The 20,771-nt window shown below is 43.4% G+C and overlaps 1 protein-coding gene across 1 annotated transcript; it reads left to right on the top strand.

Annotated features, from left to right (window-relative positions):
* The first annotated feature begins 798 nt into the window (after positions 1-798).
* Positions 799-20,429, top strand: pfdn1 (prefoldin subunit 1). The gene is made up of 4 exons (XM_071413910.1): positions 799-1,046; positions 1,725-1,891; positions 3,364-3,448; positions 20,016-20,429. The coding sequence occupies exons 1-4, from the start codon at positions 978-980 to the stop codon at positions 20,097-20,099; spliced, it is 405 nt and encodes a 134-aa protein (XP_071270011.1). The 5' UTR covers positions 799-977; the 3' UTR covers positions 20,100-20,429.
* The last annotated feature ends 342 nt before the right edge of the window (positions 20,430-20,771 follow it).

Genomic DNA, 20,771 nt, shown 5'->3' on the forward strand with positions numbered 1-20,771 from the left:
GATGTTTTTCAGCGGCAGGGACTGGGAGACTAGTCAGGATCGAAGGAAAGATGAATGGAGCAAAGTACAGAGGAATCCCTGATGAAACCTGCTCCAGAGCGCTCAGGACCTCAGACTGGGGCAAAGGTTCACCTTCCAACAGGACAACGACCCTAAGCACACAGCCAAGACAAAGCAGGAGTGTCTTCGGGACAAGTCTCTGAATGTCCTTGAGTGGCCCAGCCAGAGCCCGTACTTGAATTCGATCGAACATCTCTAGAGAGACCTGAAAATAGCTGTACAGCGACGCTCCCCATCCAACCTGACTTGAGCTTGAGAGGATCTGCAGAGAAGAATGGGAGAGTCATACCCAAGAAGACTCCAGGCTGTAATCGCTGCCAAAGGTGCTTCAACAAAGTACTGAGTAAAGGGTCTGAATACTTTTATTTTTATTCATTTTTCATTTTATAAATTTGCTAATTTAAAAAAATAATGTTTTGCTTTGTCATTATGGGGCTTTGTGTGTAGAAAAATGTTTTAATCTATTTTAGAATAAGGCTGTAAACGTAAGAAAATGTGGAAAAAGTGTTGCACTCTATTTATATTCTGGCTACTCCTAATATTTACATTTGAATTAATTCCATTATTTTACTTGTTAGATTTGCTTGTATTGCTAGATATTACTGCATAGTTGGAGCAAGGAACATAATAATTTCGCTACACCCGCAATAACATCCGCTAAATAAATATGTGACCAATAATATTTTATTTGATTCACTACCATATGTGTCATATAGACCTCAAGGCAGAGGCCATAGTACTCTCACATACAGAGAACATGTATTACAGCTTTGATGATGCTGGCAAAATATGACATTATACCAGCCATAATCATTAAACTAAATGTTTTTCAGCCATCCATCTGTCAAATAAAATGATGCATGGTAAAAGTACGTCTCTGGGCCGGCTGAACAAGGCAGAAACTGTCGGCTACTTTTATGGGCGTGGTTCGTTGGTACGTTTTCGTGTTCAACATGGCGGCCCCCATAGATTTAGAGCTGAAGAAGGTAAATCATTTAATCCTCTTTTCATTCTTTCTATCAAATACAATGGTCGAATAAGTTAAGTGTAATGGGGACATGTTTCAACAGTTTTCAAAAATGATGTATGTGTTATTTATAACAACGCTTTAAGATGTGATTGAGTCATGCTGCATGGCTAGTGCGCTAACGTTAGCTTGCTAGCCAACGTTAGTTTCTGAATTCATGCACTGTCAGTTAGCTAGCTAGCTCGTGGCAGTTTGGTTAGTTATCTAGCAACAGTGTGTAGATACTAGCTAGATGAAAGATTTGACACGATTAGTCATCACTTACATTTTCATCAGCCAATATTAGACCTAGCTAGTCAAACAAAACTAAAACAAGTCAAAGCACAAGGCTGTTATAGCTAGCCTGCTAACTAACGCTACCTATAATGAGCAGAGATGGTTCCTCAGTGATAGGACAATGGGATCATTTTGACCAGACCTAGGTTCACTATTTGCTATCATTTCAAATACTTACTAAAACTATGCTAGTCTTGAGCTTGCCTGTTGCAATAGAAAAGTCCTAAAAGTGTAAACCCGACCCACCGAGCACTGCAGGCAGCCTAAAGCAATTGTTCAAGCGATTTCAAATATGTCTTGTATAGAAACTCAGGTCTGATTTTTGATGTTTGAAATAATGCTGTCTTATTTGTTCATGCAGGCCTTTGCAGAGCTGCAATCGAAAATGATTGACACACAACAAAAGGCGAAACTGGCAGATCTTCAGATCGACCAGCTCACTCGCATGAAGAAACATGCCAACCTGACACATGCAGAAATCAAAACCCTACCAGACAACACCCGCATGTATGAAGGAGTAGGACGCATGTGAGTAGTATTCTCTGGCTGTTGACTATTGGATTTCACTAATAGAACACTTCCCACGAAGAAACATAGGTAATCCTTATGTATGTATTCATGTAGCCTTTATATGAATTATAACAGATACATATATATGTAACATTTGTCATAAGTAGTTATAAATAGTTATGAGTAATGACATTAAATGTTATATATTTTTATTGTTATAATGGGGGCCTCCCTTCCAGCATTGGGGAACTTCCTGCCACCCCTGCATGCTTTCACCATGTCTATTTCAATGGGGACAAGCACTGGTTATGACACAAACTGTTCAAATCACTCTTGATGGTGGAGAGAATTTTGCAGGTTAAAATCTGATTTCCTTCAATTCTACACATTTTGCAGTTTTAAAACGTATATTTTCTTGCAATTCTAGGGGGCAAGCCCCACAGTTTACGAACCACTGTTGTAGATGACTGTTTATCTTGTCATATACTCTAATGCAGGGGTTCCCAAACTTTTTTGCCCACGACCCCATTTTCATATCTGAAAATTCTTGCGACCCCAGCTAGGGCTGTGGCGGGCATGAAATTGTCAACTAGTTATTGTCATGCAAAAGACCACCGTCATGCCAAATATACACCATCACCATAAATCCATTATTTATTTTAGTCAGTTCTAAAGAAACATGATATAAAGAAAATGTATTTCAGAAGAACAGATTGTTTTTTTTATATATACAGTTTTATATATAAAACTATATATAAAAAAAAAAATCTGTTCTGAAATACATTTTCTTTATATCATTTTTTTGGGTCTGGAAGAAAACCAAAAATTAATTGTGTGTGTAATTGCGCATCTGGGCCTTTTTAATTGTGCATCTAGCAAGTGAGAAATGTGCCGGTCTAGCAATGGTTCTGTACGGCTGCTGCTCATTTCATGTCAGTTAGCAAATAACATAGTAGATACAAATGATATACTTACTCATGATATACTTCTGCCAGGTAAGCCTACTTTGCACTTAACATTTAATTGAAAAGGTTTTGGGGAAAGTATTTCTGTTACACACAGAGTGATAGAGTAACGCATGCACCACACAGACAGGCTATATTGCTGGAAATTAATTGGCAGATATTGTGTTATGTTTGGCTTTTTACGCCAATAGTGTTTAACCAGGTGTGGGATAATGTCAATGTTGCTTTGATTAGATAGTAGCTGGGAGCTTGTGGTGTCTGATACGTGTGAGATTTGTTAATGACAGTTTGCAGTAGAAAACATGAAATATTGCATGTACTTTCTGAGTTGTTTGGCGAGCTACTCCTATGTGGGCTGCGAGCTACTGGTAGCTTGCGATTGACCTGTTGGAGACCCCTGCTCTATGCTAAGAGTCCGTCATTGAAACAAACCAGACCCTAGTCTCTGCTATTGCCTAGGGTTGGGGTTTTGAGACACCGCACACACTGACCTCATGCTCTCCTCTCTGTCTCTCGCTCTCTCAGGTTCATCTTGCAGTCTAAAGAAGATATCAACACACAGCTGACTTACAAACAGAAGACAGCAGATGAGAAGATTAAGGAGCTTGAGGTATGCAGTAATATTGGCAAAGATTTTAAATTTTATTTAACTAGGCAAGTCAGTTAAGAGCAAAATATTATTTACAATGACGGCCTAGGAACAGTGGGTTAACTGCCTTGTTCAGGGGCAGAACGACAGATTTTTATCTTGTCAGCTCGGGGATTTGATCCACGAACCTTTCGGTTACTGGCCCAACGTTCTAACCGCTAGGCTACCTGCCGCCTATGTGTGCATATGGATCCAGACAGTTTTGAACATTTCAAAGGTTCAGTCCTCGACATCTCTCCCACTTAGCTTAAGACTTCCTGTAGGTCAGTGTTGGGGATCAATTCACTTTTACATTCCCTCAGTTAAGGAAGTGAATTGAAATGCAACTCATGAATTGAATTTCCAGTCACTTTCTGAATTGATCCAAACCCTACTGTAGATGTTGTAGTCAAGACACTGTGCGCCCTAAAACCAGTTCTTGCATTCCTTCCACAGCCGCTCTTTAAAAAAAATCTGAAACGGATATTTGTTTTCTCTCGGCAGTCTCCAATATAGCCTGTAGCATTTTCTGTACCATGTATGCTATTCATATTTGAGACCAAATGAATGATGGCTTAAGGGCATTTTTATATTTGATTGAAACAGATACCTGAAAAAACAGGCATCTCATGCTTGCCAAATACAAATGGTGCAAATAATATATTATTCACTTCTAAAATATACAAATGTGTTCCCTTATGAAGTCGGTGGCTGTGTGAATGGCCCTGTGTCTATTTTAAGCAACTTGACAGTGACACTGGGTTATCAGGCCATGACGGAAGTGACTGAGAAAACCACCTCTTTAGCGCAGCAAGCATGGAATTCTCTCCCCTATGTGTTTAGATATAGAAAGAGACATAAACACTCCCACACCTTCTCTGTAGCATCTTTAAGTGGAACTCCACGAGCTGTTCCTGACTCAAGTTTTAGCAGACACAAATAGCTTTTCCTGGGTGTTGAGTTGGGGTTTCACTCCTATTTCTCTACTTCTGAAGTCTGTAGAAATGAAAATAACATGGAGTTTATTACCCCAACAACTAGTGTCAAAGACCTTGATTGAACCTGCGGCGTGAGATGTGTCATGTCAGAATGACTTTCCAGCCTGACCAGTCAAGGACAAAACTCCCATACACCACCCTGTATCATAGGAAATATTGGTCACAAAGAATGCCGCCCGCTGGATTTTTTACATTTTTAACTAATGTTTCTCACTGTGGTCTTTTGTCTGCATTCAATCAGAAGAGCAGTTCCTAGTTTCGTCCTTGTGGAAACGAGCATTGTGTTCAGTGGGATATCCCTTTGTTATATCAATCAGCAGTTGGTTTGAATCAATAGGCACCTTTCCACTCTTCAATGTAACATAAGTGCAAAGTTGAATATAACTGTATATTTCAGGGAAGGGATGTTGTCAGGTGCTCCATTGGGCCTTGTGTATCAAAGGGAGCTACTGCGGTTGTGTTCTATGCAAACAAAGGGAAGTCTAACTTCTGTGGTGACCTGGGTGGTCCCGCTCCCCAGATTTGTGCTTCGACACAATCCTGTCTCGGAGCTATATGGACAATTCCTTCGACTTTATGGCTTGGTTTTTGCTCTGACATGCACTGTCCACTGTGGGGCCTTATATAGACAGGTGTGTGCCTAGAAACATCAAGGATGATCAATGGAAACAGGATGCACCTGAGTTCAATTTTGCGTGTCATAGCGAAGTGTCTGAATACTTATGTAAATAAGGTATTTCATTTTAAAAACAATTTTATACCTTTGCGAAAAATTTCAAAAACCTCTTTTTGCTTTGTCATTATTGGATACTATGTGTAGATTGATGGGAAATTGTATATAATTTAATCCGTTTTCGAATAAGGTTGTAACGCAACAAAATCGGAAAAAGTCAACCGGTCTGAATACTTTCTGAATGCACTGTATTTAGGCTTGCCATAACAAAGGGGTTAAATACTTATTGACTCGAGACATTTCAGCTTTTCGTTTTTAATTAATTTGTAAACATGTGAATACTTTCTGAAAGCTCTGTATGTATGGTTTCTGGCCCAGGGTCTTCGATTGTCTGGGTCTGAATGTGGCCTTGTCCAGTGGTGGGGTGTAATCCCAGACAAGCCCATGACATCCCCCTGGTCAACTCTATGTCTCGTGGCTCTGGAGCGATGCCCAGGGTTTCCCTCTTATGGTACAGGATTGTGGTCATAGCCTCATTCACTTGTAATAAAACTGGCATGTCAAACAGATGTTATTTTCCTTTTTTTGCCAACTAACGCCTCCCAGCCGTTTTCTGTTTCATTAGTCTGTTCTGTTTCCCATGGTTACTGTGTGGCTAGTGCTACAAAAACAAATTGCTTGTCAGCTGAAAGACTGCAAATAGCAGACCACATTTATGTTTTTGAACTTTTGGAAAGTCCTCTTTGTTCAATATACGTGGTGGGTTTGTTGCCAAAAACAAGACTGCTCTCTGTTTGTAAACGCTAACTGCTTCCCACCGTCAGTGAATGACCCTTAACTCAGACCCTGAGTCACTTTACTCTTTGGGATGTCATTTCATTCTTGTCACACCTGTGTACAGAGACCCATTTTTGTATTTAAAAAAAATAATTTAAATGTTTTATTTAAACCTTTTTATTTAACTAGGCAAGTCACTTAAGAACAAATTCTTATTTACAATGACGGCCTACACCGGCCAACGCTGGGCCAATTGTTCGCTGCCCTATGGGACTCCCAATCACGGCCGGTTGTGATACAGCCTGGATTGGAACGAGGGTGTCTGTAGTGACGCCTCCAGCACTGAGATGCAGTGCCTTAGACCGCTGCGCCACTCGGGAGCCCAGGGTTGCCACCAATGGACCCATTCACACTATTTAGATGCAGCCTGGAAGTTATCTCGTGTCCGTGCATGAACTCATCTCGGAGGGGTTCCACTGGTCATTTATGAGGTTACATGATGTCATCAGTATCCCAGTGGGCCTGCTTCCCCTCGTGATACCCAGGTATGTGTGATGACTGCGCTAACAATGGCGTTAATGAGGCACTGCTTTGGCCACTGTACAGACTGTCATTGTACTTCGTCTGTGGTGGGTGATGACATGTCTTTTTAAACAACTGTCAGTGCCCTCTGTTATAGTTCTTCTCTTTTTCAACAGGTTATTAAGGGGTGATTTATTATTATTACCCCTGGGGTTTGGGAGGATGGGGAGATGTTGGTTGCATAGCCATTTAACACTTCAGCAGCAACCTCATGTTGTTCAAAGAACCAATGTGATTTGCATCCACATATGAAATGGAAACCTTTGTTTTGGGGTCATTCCATTTGATTTCAATCACTTTTTGACCGCACCCATTTTGATTTTAACAAATGTCCATACATATTTGCACATGGTAGAAGTGGTCAGAAAGTAACTTTTTAGACCTGAATGCCAAAACATTCAGGAGATAGAGGAGCTCAAAGTTGACTCATTTTGCATACCCTACCATCCATTTCTTCATCACTGGAAAAGCCAAACTGTTGAGTTTTATATAATTTAAAAGCTTACAAATAGAGTTGGCAAACTATTGTGTAGTTTCTTAAACAATTTGTTAAAATATATATATATATATATTTTTTTTAAATAAACTTCAACGTGATTTCTTTTCATTTACGCATATGTAGCTTAGACCTTATTTCACATAATCTGAGGTGTTTGTGTTGTGCCCGCCACCGGTTGAGACACAACATACTCTTGAATACAGCGTGGGTGCCATGTTTTGGCTGATAAATGTATTAAAATGGGAATGAAATAGAAATTAACTGGCAACACATAGATGGTTGGAGGTCCACACATCAGAGAATGTTGACTTGAACGAGAATATCAGTTTTAAAATATACTGTCAATCATCCATAGGAAACCAATTGAAATCATAATAACATCGATAGTAGAACAGACATTCAATGGTGGGTGGACCAGTGGCAATCTTTGTGGAACTATTTTGAAGTTTCAATTTCAATGATGTGCCAGTGGTCTGAAGGGATATGTCCATTGTATGAATTCTATTTCTACGATTTGAAATGACACCCAGTCTGTATTCAAGAGTGTGCAGGCACAACACAAACACCTCGGATGATGTAAAATAGGGTCTAATCTACACCCTAAGAAAGTGAAAAAATATATATTTTAAAGGTAAATAAGAAGACCATTTTTACACCCTTGTTTGTAATCTTTTAAATGATATAAAACTACTTTTACCATGAGCAAATACTGCTTCTTGACACAATGCCCGCTTAACACGGAAGCCAGCCGCACCAATGTGTCGGAGGAAACATCGTACACCTGGCGACCGTGTCACACCTTTTGGGGACGAGTACAGCTTTGAGTCAACTTGGGTATGTTTGTATCAGATTTGCACGTCTGGATTTGTGGATTTTTTCCCATTCTTCCTTGCAGATTTTCTCAAGCTCTGTTAAGCAATCACGTCTTTCCACTAGAGGTCGACCGATTAATCGGAATGGCCGATTAATTAGGGCCGATTTCAAGTTTTCATAACAATCGGAAATCGGTAATTTTGGATGCCGATTTAGCCGTTTAAAAAAAAAGTTAAGAACACATTCTTATTTTCAATGACGGCCTAGGAACGGTGGGTTAACTGCCTTGTTCAGGGGCAGAACGACAGATTTTTACCTTGTCAGCTCAGGGATTCAATCTTGCAACCTTACGGTTAACTAGTCCAATGCTCTAACCACCTGCCTCACGAGGAGCCCGCCTGTTACGCGAATGCAGTAAGAAGCCAAGGTAAGTTGCTAGCTAGCATTAAACTTATCTTACAAAAACAATCAATCATAATCACTAGTTATAACTACACATGGTTGATGATATTACTAGTTTATCTAGCGTGTCCTGCGTTGCATATAATCGATGCAGTGCGCATTCGCGAAAAAGGACTGTCGTTGCTCCAACGTGTACCTAACCATAAACTTTAATGCCTTTCTTAAAATCAATACACAGAAGTATCTTTTTAAACCTGCATATTTAGCTAAAATAAATCCAGGTTAGCAGGTAATATTAACCAGGTGAAATTGTGTCACTTCTCTTGCGTTCATTGCACGTTGTATATGCAACAGTTTGGGCCGCCTGGCTCATTGTGAACAAATTTGCCAGAATTTTACGTAATTATGTCAACATTGAAGGTTGTGCAATGTAACAGGAATATTTAGACTGATGGATGCCACCCGTTTAGAAAAATACAGAACGGTTCCTTATTTCACTGAAATAATAAATGTTTTGTTTTCGAGATGATAGTTTCCGGATTCGACCATATTAATGACCTACGGCTCGTATTTCTGTGTGTTATTATGTTATAATTAAGTATATGATTTGATAGAGCAGTCTGACTGAGCGATGGTGGGCACCAGCAGGCTCGTAAGCATTCATTCAAACAGCACTTTTGTGCGTTTTGCCAGCAGCTCTGCTGTTTATGAATTCAAGCCTATCAACTCCCGAGATTAGGCTGGTGTAACCGATGTGAAATGGCTAGCTAGTTAGAGGGGTGCGCGCTAATAGCGTTTCAAACATCACTCGCTCTGAGAGTAGTTGTTCCCCTTGCTCTGCATGGGTAACGCTGCTTCGAGGGTGGCTGTTGTCGGTGTGGTCTGGTTCGACCTGGTTCGAGCCCAGGTAGCGGCGAGGAGAGGGATGGAAACTATACTGTTACACTGGCAATACTAAAGTGCCTATAAGAACATCCAATAGTCAAAGGTATATGAAATACAAATCGTATAGAGAGAAATAGTCCTGTAATAACGACAACCTGAAACGTCTTACCTGGGAATATTGAAGACTCATGTTAAAAGGAACCACCAGCTTTCATATGTTCTCATGTTCTGAGCAAGGAACTTAAACGTTAGCTTTCTTACATGGGACATATTGCACTTTTACTTTCTTCTCCAAAACTTTGTTTTTGCATTATTTAAACCAAATTGAACATGTTTCATTATTTATTTGAGGCTAAATAGATTTTATTGATGTATTATATTAAGTTAAAATAAAAGTGTTCATTCAGTATTGTTGTAATTGTCATTATTACAAATAAAATCGGCCGATTTAATCGGTATCGGCTTTTTTGGTCCTCCAATAATCGGTATCGGCGTTGGAAAAATCATAATCGGTTGACCTCTACTTTCCACAGATTTTCAATAAACCTAAGGAAAAATAGTACTGCCAATAAAATAACAATAACGAGGCTGCATACAAGGGGTACCGGTACCGAGTCAATGTGCAGGGATACGGGTTAGTTGATGTAATTGACGTCATATGTACATGTAGGTATGGGGTATAGTGACTATGCATAGATAATTAAACAGTAGCAGCAGCGTGTGTGAAGGAACCTGTGTGGCAACAATATGCGTGTGTGTTGGAGTGTCAGTATGTGTGAGTGTGTGGTTAGAGTCCAGTGAGTGTACATCGAGCCTGTGCAAGAGTCAGTACAATGCATAATAATAAAGTAAGGGGTACTTGGGAACGTAAAACTTAACCTCAGCATGTCATGTTCATCTCAGCCTATGCTTCCCTTCACTCCCTCGACTTCTTGGCACTGACGTAAACATGGATTACCACTGATAACACTGCTACTCCTACTGCTCTCTCCTCGTCTGCCCACGTGTTCTCGCACACCCCGAGAGCTTCTGGTCAGCGGGGTGGTGGCACTGGGATCCTCATCTCTCCCAAGTGGACATTCTCTCTTTCTCCCCTGACCCATCTGTCTATCGCCTCCTTTGAATTCCATGCTGTCACAGTTACCAGCCCTTTCAAGCTTAACATCCTTATCATTTATCGCCCTCCAGGTTCCCTTGGAGAGTTCATCAATGAGCTTGACGCCCTGATAAGTTCCTTTCCTGAGGATGGCTCACCTCTCACAGTTCTGGGTGACTTTAACCTCCCCACGTCTACCTTTGACTCATTCCTCTCTGCCTCCTTCTTTCCACTCCTCTCCTCTTTTGACCTCACCCTCTCACCTTCCCCCCCTACTCACAAGGCAGGCAATACGCTTGACCTCATCTTTACTAGATGCTGTTCTTCCACTAATCTCATTGCAACTCCCCTCCAAGTCTCCGACCACTACCTTGTATCCTTTTCCCTCTCGCTCTCATCCAACACTTCCCACACTGCCCCTACTCGGATGGTATCGCGCCGTCCCAACCTTCGCTCTCTCTCCCCCGCTACTCTCTCCTCTTCCATCCTATCATCTCTTCCCTCTGCTCAAACCTTCTCCAACCTATCTCCTGATTCTGCCTCCTCAACCCTCCTCTCCTCCCTTTCTGCATCCTTTGACTCTCTATGTCCCCTATCCTCCAGGCCGGCTAGGTCATTCCCTCCTGCTCCGTGGCTCGACGACTCATTGCGAGCTCACAGAACAGGGCTCCGGGCAGCCGAGCGGAAATGGAGGAAAACTCGCCTCCCTGCGGACCTGGCATCCTTTCACTCCCTCCTCTCTACATTCTCCTCTTCTGTCTCTGCTGCTAAAGCCAATTTCTACCACTCTAAATTCCAAGTATCTGCCTCTAACCCTAGGAAGCTCTTTGCCACCTTCTCCTCCCTCCTGAATCCTCCTCCCCCTCCTCCCCCCTCCTCCCTCTCTGCTGATGACTTCGTCAACCATTTTGAAAAGAAGGTCGACGACATCCGATCCTCGTTTGCTAAGTCAAACGACACCGCTGGTTCTGCTCACACTGCCCTACCCTGTGCTTTGACCTCTTTCTCCCCTCTCTCTCCAGATGAAATCTCGCGTCTTGTGACGGCCGGCCGCCCAACAACCTGCCCGCTTGACCCTATCCCCTCCTCTCTTCTCCAGACCATTTCCGGAGACCTTCTCCCTTACCTCACCTCGCTCATCAACTCATCCTTGACCGCTGGCTACGTCCCTTCCGTCTTCAAGAGAGCGAGAGTTGCACCCCTTCTGAAAAAACCTACACTCGATCCCTCCGATGTCAACAACTACAGACCAGTATCCCTTCTTTCTTTTCTCTCAAACTCTTGAACGTGCCGTCCTTGGCCAGCTCTCCTGCTATCTCTCTCAGAATGACCTTCTTGATCCAAATCAGTCAGGTTTCAAGACTAGTCATTCAACTGAGACTGCTCTTCTCTGTGTCACGGAGGCGCTCCGCACTGCTAAAGCTAACTCTCTCTCCTCTGCTCTCATCCTTCTAGACCTATCGGCTGCCTTTGATACTGTGAACCATCAGATCCTCCTCTCCACCCTCTCCGAGCTGGGCATCTCCGGCGCGGCCCACGCTTGGATTGCGTCCTACCTGACAGGTCGCTCCTACCAGGTGGCGTGGCGAGAATCTGTCTCCGCACCACGTGCTCTCACCACTGGTGTCCCCCAGGGCTCTGTTCTAGGCCCTCTCCTATTCTCGCTATACACCAAGTCACTTGGCTCTGTCATATCCTCACATGGTCTCTCCTATCATTGCTATGCAGACGACACACAATTAATCTTCTCCTTTCCCCCCTCTGATAACCAGGTGGTGAATCGCATCTCTGCATGTCTGGCAGACATATCAGTGTGGATGACGGATCACCACCTCAAGCTGAACCTCGGCAAGACGGAGCTGCTCTTCCTCCCGGGGAAGGACTGCCCGTTCCATGATCTCGCCATCACGGTTGACAACTCCATTGTGTCCTCCTCCCAGAGTGCTAAGAACCTTGGCGTGATCCTGGACAACACCCTGTCGTTCTCAACTAACATCAAGGCGGTGACCCGTTCCTGTAGGTTCATGCTCTACAACATTCGCAGAGTACGACCCTGCCTCACGCAGGAAGCGGCGCAGGTCCTAATCCAGGCACTTGTCATCTCCCGTCTGGATTACTGCAACTCGCTGTTGGCTGGGCTCCCTGCCTGTGCCATTAAACCCCTACAACTCATCCAGAACGCCGCAGCCCGTCTGGTGTTCAACTTTCCCAAGTTCTCTCACGTCACCCCGCTCCTCCGCTCTCTCCACTGGCTTCCAGTTGAAGCTCGCATCCGCTACAAGACCATGGTGCTTGCCTACGGAGCTGTGAGGGGAACGGCACCTCCGTACCTTCAGGCTCTGATCAGGCCCTACACCCAAACAAGGGCACTGCGTTCATCCACCTCTGGCCTGCTCGCCTCCCTACCTCTGAGGAAGTACAGTTCCCGCTCAGCCCAGTCAAGGCTGTTCGCTGCTCTGGCACCCCAATGGTGGAACAGACTCCCTCACGACGCCAGGTCGCCGGAGTCAATCACCACCTTCCGGAGACACCTGAAACCCCACCTCTTTAAGGAATACCTAGGATAGGATAAAGTAATCCTTCTAACCCCCCCCCCCCCCCTTAAAAGAGTTAGATGCACTGTTGTAAAGTGGTTGTTCCACTGGATATCATAAGGTGAATGCACCAATTTGTAAGTCGCTCTGGATAAGAGCGTCTGCTAAATGACTTAAATGTAAATGTAATGTCATTTGCACTCTGAAAGCAGGTTCTCATCAAGGATTTGCCTGCGTTTGGCTCCATTCATTGTTCCCTCTATCCTTATTAGTCTCCCAGTCCCTGCCGATGAATAGCATATTTATATTCTTCCTCAGCTTTATGCCTCATCACAATTATATCTCGGAGATCTACAGACAGTTCCTTGGCATAGTTTCTGCTCTGACATGCACTGTCAACTGTGGGACCTTATATAGACAGGTGTGTTTCTTTCTAAATAATTTACAAACAATTTAATTGGCCACAGGTGGACTCCAAGTTGTAGTGACATTTTCAAGGACGATCAAAGGAAATTGGATGCGCCTGAGCTCAATTTGGAGTTTCATAGAAAAGGGGTGTGAATACTTAAGTAAATTATATCAAATAAAAATGTATTTGTCGCATGCGCCGAATACAACGGGTGTAGAACTTACAGAGAAATGCTGACTTACAAGCCCTTAACCAACAATGCAGATCAAGAAATGGAGTTTACTCAATAAACTAAAGTAAAAAGTAACACAAAACAACAATAACGAGGGTATGTACAGTGGGTACTGGTACCGAGTCAATGTGCAAGGGTACAGGTTACTCGAGGAAATTTGTACATGTAGGTAGAGGTGAAGTGACTATGCATAGATAATAAACAGTGAGTAGCAGCAGCGTTAAAAAAAATGGGGAGGGGTCAATGTAAATAGTCCAAGTAGCCGTTTGATTGTTCATCAGTCTTATGGCTTGAAATTGAAGGAGCCTTTTGGAGCTGGACTTGGCGCTCCGGTACCGCTTGCCGTGCGGTAGCAGAGAGAACAGTCTATGACCTGAGTGACTGGAGTCTTTTTTGGCCTTCCTCAGACATCGCCTAGTGTATAGGTCCTTGATGGCAGGAAGCTTGGTCCCAGTGATGTACTGGGCCGTACACACTACCTTCTGTTGGGCCTTGTGGTCGGATGCCATGCAATTGCCATACCAGGCGGTGATGCAATCGGTCAGGATGCTCTCGATGGTGCAGCTGTATAACTTTGAGGATCTGGGGACCCATGCCAAATCTTTTCAGTCTCCTGAGGGGGAAAAGGTGTTGTCGTGCCCTCTTCATGACTATATTGGTGTGTTTGGACTCTGATAGTTTGTTGGTGATGTGGACACCAAGGAACTTAACTCTCGACCCGCTCCACTTCAGCCCCGTTGATGTTAATGGGGGCCTGTTTGGCCCTCCTTTTCCTGTAGTCCACGATCAGCTCCTTTTGTCTTGCTCATATTGATGGAGAGGTTGTTGTCCTGGCACCACACTGCCAGGTCTTTGACCACTTCCCTATAGGCTGTATCATCATTGTTGGTGATCTGACCTACCACCGTTGTGTCGTCAGCAAACTTAATGATGGTGTTGGAGTCGTGCTTGGCAAGGCAGTCGTGGGTGAACAGGGAGTATAGGAGGGGACTAAGCACGCACCCCTGAGGGGCCCCCGTGTTGAGGATCAACGTGTCAGATGTGTTGCTGCCTACCCTTACCACCTCTGTCAGGAAGTCCAGGATCCAGTTGCAGAGGGTGTTTAGTCCCAGGGTCCTAAGCTTAGTGATGAGCTTTGAGGGCACTATGGTGTTGAACGCTGAGCTGTAGTCAATGAACAGCATTCTCACATTTGTGTTCCTTTTGTCCGGGTGTAAAAGGGCAGAGTGGAGTACAATTGACATATGCGGTATGCAAATTGAAATGGGTCTAGGGTTTCCGGGATGATGGTGTTGATTTGAGCCATAACCAGCCTTTCAATGCACTTCATGGCTACCGACGTGAGTGCTACAGGGCGGTAGTCATTTAGGCAGGTTACCTTCACTTTCTTGGGCACAGGGACTATGGTGGTCTGCTTGAAACATGTAGGTATTACAGACTTGGCCAGGGACAGGTTGAAAATGTCAGTGAAGACACTTGCCAGTTGGTCCGTGCGTGCTTTGAGTACACGTCCTGGTAATAAGTCTGGCCCCGCAGCTTTGTGAATGTTGACCTGTTTAAAGGTCTTGCTCACATCGGCTATGGAGAGCGTAATCACACAATTGTCCAGAACAGCTGGTCCTCTCATGCATGCTTCAGTGTTGCTTGCCTCGAGCGAGCATAAAAGGCATTTAGCTCGTCTGGTAGGCTCACGTCACTGGGCAGCTCTCGGCTGTGTTTCCCTTTAGTCTGTAGTAGTTTGCAATCCCTGCCACATCTGACGAGCGTCAGTACCAGTGTAGTAGGATTCAATCTTAGTCCTGTATTGACGCTTTGCCTGTTTTTATGGTTCGTCTGATGGCATAGCGGGATTTCTTGTAAGCGTCCGGATTAGTGTCCAGCTCCTTGAAGCGGCAGCTTTAGCGTTTAGCTCGGTTCGGATGTTGTCTATAATCCATGGCTTCTGGTTGGGATATGTCCGTACGGTCACTGTGGGGACGACGTCGTCGATGCACTCATTGATGAAGCCGGTGACTGAGGTGGTATACTCCTCAATGCAATTGGATGAATCCCGGAAACATATTCCAGTCCTGTAGCGTAGCATCCCCCTTCATCTGACCACTTCCGTATTGAGCAAGTCACTGGTACTTCCTTCTTTAGTTTTGTTATTGTCAGATTTGCCAAATGGAGGGCAAGGGAGAGCTTTGTACGCGTCTCTGTGTGTGGAGTAAAGGTGGTTTAAAGTAGATTTTTTTTCCCCTCTAGTTGCACATTTAACATGCTGATAGAAATGAGGTTAAACGGATTTAAGTTTGCCTGTATTAAAGTCCCTGGCCACCAGGAGTGCCTCTTTTGGATGAGCATTTTCTTGTTTGTTTTTGGCCTTATACAGCTCGTTGAGAGCGGTCCTCGTGCCAGCATTGGTTTGTGGTGGTAAATAGACGACTATGAATAATATAGATGAGAACTCTCTTGATAGATAGTGTGGTCTACAGTTTATCATGAGGTACTCGGCCTCAGGCGAGCAATACCTCGAGACTTCTTTAATATTAGACATCGCACACTAGTTGTTATTGACAAATAGACACGCACCCCTGCCCCTCGTCTTAACAGACGTAGCTGCTCTGTCCTGCTAATGCACGGAAAACCCAGCCAGCTCTATATTATCCATGTCGTCGTTCAGCCACGACTCGGTGAAACATAAAATATTAGTTTTTAAAGTCCCGTTGGTAGGATAGTCTTGATCATAGAACATCCAGTTCAGTTTCCAGCGATTGCATGTTGGCCAATAGGATGGATGGTAGATGCAGTTTACCCACTCGCCAACAAATTCTCACAAGGCACCGCGACCTCCGCCCCCTGTATCTCCGTCTTTTCTTTAGGCGAATGATGGGATTTGGGCGTGGTCTCATGAAAGAAAAATATATGACATGTTTCTGTATTTCATTTTGAATCATTTTGCAACAATTTCTAAAAATATGTTTTCACTTGGTCATTATGTGGTATTGGGTGAGAGAACAAGTCTATTTAATCCATTTTTAATTCAGGCTGAAACACAACAAAATGTTGAATAGGTCAAGGCGTATGAATACGTTCTTAAGGCACAGTAAATAGGGATATGAGTCATCAGTAAATGTCAAGTAATCATTGGCAGAATTGTTCTGTTGACATTTGTTAGAAACTTCGATAACATCAAGCGTGCATTAGTTCAGAATAGGCTTCCTCTGCATCTGTTGCGGGGACCCAACATGACAACGGGTCTATTTGTTGTTCCGTCTGTGTGCAGTCTTTCTACCTTGTCATTGTTGCCCTGGCTGAAGTCCTCAGAGCTGGTCATCGCATACATGAGAGGATCCATGCACTGTACAACAAGACTCACTGACCTGACAGCCACTCACAAATGCAAGAGGACCAGCATTGATTCCATAAGCTCAACATTAGATGAGGGTATATTGACTCCATGACACTGCCTGTTTTGAGGTCAATAGGGCGTTCTTAACGATTCTTGTTTAATGGGATGGCCCCTTGGGCTTCGTCACTCGGCTACGTTCGTTTTTGACCGTAACATAAATCTGTGAATAAACAAAAGGCTCAACATTTCCTGCATTCCACACTGGTGAGAGGGCACGTGTTTTAACAAGGAAAATTATACACACTACAGTGCATTCGGAAAGTATTCAGACCCCTCAACTTTTTCCATATTTTGTTAGCCTTATTCTAAAATTGATTAAATAGATTTTTTTCCATCATCGATCTACAAAATACCCCATAATGACAAAGCAAAAATGTTGGAATGTCCCCCATTCTTCTCTGCAGATCCTCTCAAGCTCTGCCAGGTTTGATGGGGAGCATCGCTGCACAGTTATTTTCAGGTCTCTCCAGAGATGTTTGATACACAAGCCTAAGATTACCATGCACAATGCCAAGCGTCGGCTGGAGTGGTGTAAAGCTCGCTGCCATTGGACTCTGGAGCAGTGGAAATGTCCTCTGGAGTGATGAATCACGCTTCACCATCTGGCAGTCCGACAGACAAATCTCGGTTTGGCGGATGCCAGGAGAACACTACCTGCCCCAATGCATAGTGCCAAATGTAAAGTTTGGTGGAGGAGGGATAATGGTCTAGGGCTGTTTTTCATGGTTCGGGCACCTTAGTTCGGGTGAAGGGAATTACCTGGATGTCTGCATAAATTGGTCATCAAATTTGATCTGATCTTCATCTAACTCACAACAATAGACAAACAGTGTGTTTAAACTAATAACACACAAATTATTGTATTTCTCTTGTCTATATTGAATACATCATTTTAACACTCACAGTATAGGTTGGAAAAGGCTAATGGCTAATCCAAAAGTTGATTGGAGTCAGGAGTCAGCTAACCTGGAGTCCAATCAATGAGACAAGATTAGAGATGTTGGTTAGAGCTGCCTTGCCCTATTAAAAAAAACACTCACAAAATTTGAGTTTGCTAATCACAAGAAGCATTGCCTGATGTGAGCCATGCCTTGAACAAAAGAGATCTCAGAAGACCTAAGATTAAGAATTGTTGACTAGCATAAAGCTGGAAAGGGTTACAAAAGTATTTCTAAACGCCTTGATGTTCATCAGTCCACGGTAAGACAAATTGTCCATAACTGTTGCTACTCTCCCTAGGAGTGGCCGTCCTGCAAAGATGACTGCACGAGCACAGTGCAGAATGCTCAATGAGGTTAAGAAGAATCCTAGAGTGTCAGCTAAAGCCTTACAGAAATCTCTGAAACATGCTAACATCTCTGTTGACGAGTCTACGATACGTAAAACACTAAACAAGAATGGTGTTCATTGGAGGACACCACAGAAGAAGCCACTGCTGTCCAAAAAAAACATTGCTGCATGTCTGAAGTTTGCAAAACTGCACGTGGATGTTCCACAGCACTACTGGCAAATATTCTGTGGACAGATTTAACTAAAGTTGAGAAAAAAAGGCACAGCACACCAACATCAAAACCTCATCCCAACTGTAAAGTATGGTGGAGGGAGCATCATGGTTTGAGGCTGCCTCAGGGCCTGGACAGCTTGCTATCATCGACGGAAAAATGAATTCCCAAGTTTATCAAAACATTTGCAGGAGAATGTTAGGCTATCTGTGCACCAATTGAAGCTGAACAGAAGATGGGTGATGCAACAGGACAATGATCCAAAACACAGAAGTAAATCAACAGAATGGCTCCAACAGAAGAAAATACGCCTTCTGGAGTGGCCCAGTCAGAGTGCTGACCTCAACCCGATTGAGATGCTGTGGCATGACCTCAAAGAGAGCAGTTCACACCAGACATCCCAAGACTTTTGCTGAACTGAAACAGTTTTGTAAAGAGGAATGGTCCAACATTTCTCCTGACCGTTGTGTAGGTCTGATCCACAACTACAGAAACATTTGGTTGAGGTTCTTGCTGCCAAACGAGGGTCAACCAGTTATTAAATCCAAGGGTTCACATACTTTTTACAACCTGTGCTGTGAATGTTTACATGGTGTGTTCAATAAAGACATGAAAACGTATAATTGTTTGTTTTATTAGTTTAAGCAGACTGTTTGTCTTGTTGTGACCTAGCTGAAGATCAGATCAAATTTTCTGACCAATTTATGCAGAAAGACAGGTATTTAACGGGCTAACATACTTTTTCTCGCCACTGTACAATTACATTCTAGATGATTCTGTGCTTTCAACTTTGTAGCAACAGTTTGGGGAAGGCCCTTTCCTATTTCAGCATGACAATGCCCCCGTGCACAAAGTGAGGTCCATACAGAAATGGTGTATCAAGATCGGTGTGGAAGAACTTGAGCCCTCACTTCAACCTCATCGTTCACCTTTGGAATGAATTTGAACTCCCGACTGCGAGCCCAATCACCCAACATCAGTGCCCAATCTCACTAATGCCCTTGTGGCTGAATGGAAGGAAGTCCCCGCAGCAATGTTCCAACATCTAGTGGAAAGCCTTCCCAGAAGCGTGGAGGCTGTTATAGCAGCAAAGGGTGGACCAACTCCACATCAATACCCATGATTTTGGAATGAGATGTTTGACGAGCATGTGTCCATATACTTTTGGTCATGTAGTGTACATCCCCCTATTCTCTGTTATAGGCCCATATATTCTGTGGAGCAAGACTGACTGGGTAGTAATAGCACTCTTAATTATTACTTGACTGACTGTAGGCCTATAAATTCTTATTAACAGAAATGATGTGCCTGGTTTATAGCGTTTTCAGTGTCAGTGATGTGTATTGAATTGATCCTAAACTATCTGTGAAAGGTGCTGTAAGTCCCTTTATGGCCACATTCTCCGACTCGCTCACCAGGTGTCCGTGGCACATGTGGCCTTTTCCCTACAGCATTTAGAACTTCATGTAGAGTAACTTTTCATTGAAACTGTCTCCAGGAGTGGATATTTGGATAGCTCTTTGTACAGAAAGGTTTAAATGGTATGCCCATCGATTTCACTTGAATTTCAGGAAATACTATTTAGAACGTGTTTCTGTATGTAGGTATCTTTGTGTAGACATGTATCGATTTCATGTGTTCCCCAGTATTGTGAAGACATCTGCCATCTCCAGAAATGAAAAAGGAAAATATCCCTCTGAGGTCATGATGGGTAAATGAGTGGTTGACTGAATCTGTCCTTTTGTCCTCTCTGCAGCAAAAGAAGACGTACCTGGAGCGCACTGTGAAGGATGCTGAGGACAACATCAGAGAAATGCTCATGTCCAGGAGGGCCCAGTGAGATAAAAACACCAGTACAAACGCACACTTTCGCTAATTTGTGACTCCCCTCTGATTTATAATTTGTGTATGTTATATCCGGCTACAGTAACCCTTAATAACTGACCAAGCAGGTGCTGTTGTCCACATGGAGTCTGAGGTTTTCTGGCTTCTGTGCTAGTACTGTAACATCTGCCCTGTTACTTAAGTTATACAATCTGAAGGGACTGTATCTTCACATTAAATTATCATCTTGGACTGTGTCTTGCAATGTCATTTTAACTTCTCACCTTTTTTTGTTTGTTACTGCTGCAGTTTGTTGATATGATAATAAAAATGGGTATTGAAACGAGAGAATTGTGCCTTGTGTTTATTTTAGAGGGTTATTGCACTTATTGGCTGCTGGTGTGACTGTTTAATCAGTCAAGGGTAGACCTATTTGATTCCTGTGTGTGCGTGTCTTTGCATGTGCACAATTGTTTGTTCCTTCCAATACGTCACTGGTTTCCTGTCAGGAGGTTTTGGGCTTCCTGATATCCTGTCTGCTCTCTCTCCTTGAATTGTCCTCTTGCCCTCCCCTCCCTCTCTCTTTGACATCACCACCCCACTCTGTATCACTGATTGTGTGTCCGTCTCTGTTGGCGATGTTCTATAACAGAGTAAGAAGTCTCCACCCATAAAATACAGTTGAAGG

This window comes from Salvelinus alpinus, chromosome 1 (genome assembly GCF_045679555.1).
Source record: "Salvelinus alpinus chromosome 1, SLU_Salpinus.1, whole genome shotgun sequence".
Taxonomy (NCBI): Eukaryota; Metazoa; Chordata; class Actinopteri; order Salmoniformes; family Salmonidae; genus Salvelinus; species Salvelinus alpinus.

What these genes read in the sequence shown, in the direction of transcription:
- pfdn1 (XM_071413910.1), top strand. Translation starts at nt 978, where the DNA reads ATGGGCGTGGTTCGTTGGTACGTTTTCGTGTTCAACATGGCGGCCCCC. An exon ending in TAGATTTAGAGCTGAAGAAG is followed by an intron (nt 1,047 to 1,724) that starts GTAAATCATTTA and finishes TTGTTCATGCAG; the next exon opens with GCCTTTGCAGAGCTGCAATC. An exon ending in AGAAGATTAAGGAGCTTGAG is followed by an intron (nt 3,449 to 20,015) that starts GTATGCAGTAAT and finishes TCCTCTCTGCAG; the next exon opens with CAAAAGAAGACGTACCTGGA.